General features: G+C 44.5%; 1 protein-coding gene across 4 annotated transcripts in view; it reads left to right on the plus strand.

Annotated features, from left to right (window-relative positions):
• Positions 1 to 1797, plus strand: part of LOC109376573 (zinc finger protein 345) — a 142806-nt gene that overhangs the window by 5968 nt on the left and 135041 nt on the right. For all 4 annotated transcript variants that reach the window (XM_019632580.1, XM_019632572.1, XM_019632573.1 and 1 more), the window contains exon 2: positions 967 to 1171. In XM_019632580.1, coding sequence (XP_019488125.1) covers positions 1082 to 1171 — 90 coding nt within the window. In that variant the 5' untranslated portion in view covers positions 967 to 1081. The remainder of the gene's footprint in view (positions 1 to 966; positions 1172 to 1797) is intronic.

Consider the following 1797-nt stretch of genomic DNA (forward strand, 5'->3'; position numbering starts at 1 on the left):
TTTTTTATATTAAGTTTTTAATATCTAACAGTGATTGGTAATTGCTGATATTTATTGCATGCTTATTGTGTACCAGGGAGATGTTGAGTTCTTTACAAACATGATCTCATTTAATTTTCATAACTGAAGTAGGCACTTCCATCCTCATTTTAAAACAAACTGAAACAACTTCTTCATACTTTCGTAGCTGAAAGATAGCAGAGCTACGATTCAAATCTTCAGTAATATCACTCCATGTCTCATGGTTATTCCCATATTTTACTATGACTGCTTATCACAGGTTTTGTTAAACTTTAATTTTTCCACAGCACTGGTTCTTAAAGCGTGGTCCCTGGGACAGCAGCATGAGTAGCACCTGGGCATTAGTTAGAAATGCAAATTCTTGGGCCCTACTATGGTCTGAATGTTTGCTCCCCACTCCCCCCTAATTCATATGTTGAAATACTAACCTCCAAAAGTATGGTATTAGGAGGTAGGGCCTTTGGGAGATGGTTAGGTCATGAAGTGGAGCCCTCACGAATGAGATTAGTGTTCTTATAAAAGACATCCCACAGAGCTCCCTAGCCACTTCCACCATGTGAAGACATAGTGAGAAGGTATAAGAACCAGGCAGAGGGCCATCACCAAAATGCAACTATACTGGCCCCTTGATCTTGGACTTCTTAGCCTCCAGAACTGTGAGCAATAAATTTGTTTTTTATAAGCTACTCACTCTGTGGTATTTTGTTACAGGAGCCTGAATGGACTGAAACAGGTCCTACCCTAGACCTACTGAATCAGACAATGTTGGAGTGAGGCTGAAAATTTTACCTGTATTTTTAACAAGCCCTCCAGGTGTTTCAAATTCACACTCAAGTTTGAGAACCATTGCTCTGTGGTGTCCAGCTTAGAGCTACACCTTGGTGCCTAGGAAATGTTGATATGATGAATGATGAACGACTGACCACGAGAACATTGTCTTTCCAGGCTTCTTGATGTCTCCAGGCAAGATCTTCCTCCAGATTCCACCTTTCCTCTCCCCGGTAGTTCTGCTTGAGTTCACAGATGTCCACCAGGCTTTAGGATCCTGAGAGAATAAAGGATGAAACCCAGCATGACCTTGCCCGCTAATTGGACCTCTCCCCAGAAATCCCTGGCCCTGGCTCCAGAGGAACATGGCAGCTCATGTGAGGTGAGAAGAAGCCCCTGGGGATGGGAATTCATCCCAAGTGTAGATATCTCTTATCTGACCCCAGAGCCTGGGCAGAGGCAGATGGGCCACAGGAAGCAGCCAGACTCTCCTACTGCCCCTGAAACAAATCTTGATCTTTTTGCCAAGAATGTGCAACACATGGGAACTGTCTCCACATCTAGAGACAAATTGTGTGACAGTAGAGAGGTGGAATGTCAAGGAAAAACTGCTTCTCTCTACATAAATATTTCTCGATTTATTTATTTATTTATTTTTTTAAATTTCTGTTTTTCAGATGTTGGTTCTCCATTTTTTTTTCCTCTACTATTTTCTTTTTTTTTAAAGATTTTTTTTTTTTTATTGGGGAATTGGGGGAAGGGGAACAGACAAATCGCTGTCGTTCTGTTCTTCAGTCTAGTTGTGCAGGACATTGCCCCACCGGCCCAAGTTGGCACCATCATTGCGCTCTTCCCGGGCGAGGCAGATCAGTCGCTGGCCTCTGGACGGACACTCACTGCAGCCGCTGGCCGCTCATGCTGGCTGCTGGCTACACACGGTAGCCCATGGCAACCCACTGCAACAGGGGCCGCAGCCTACGCCATCGCCGGCGACTCACGGCAGCCCAG

This window comes from Hipposideros armiger, unplaced genomic scaffold (assembly GCF_001890085.2).
Source record: "Hipposideros armiger isolate ML-2016 unplaced genomic scaffold, ASM189008v1 scaffold_1154, whole genome shotgun sequence".
Classification (NCBI taxonomy): Eukaryota; Metazoa; Chordata; class Mammalia; order Chiroptera; family Hipposideridae; genus Hipposideros; species Hipposideros armiger.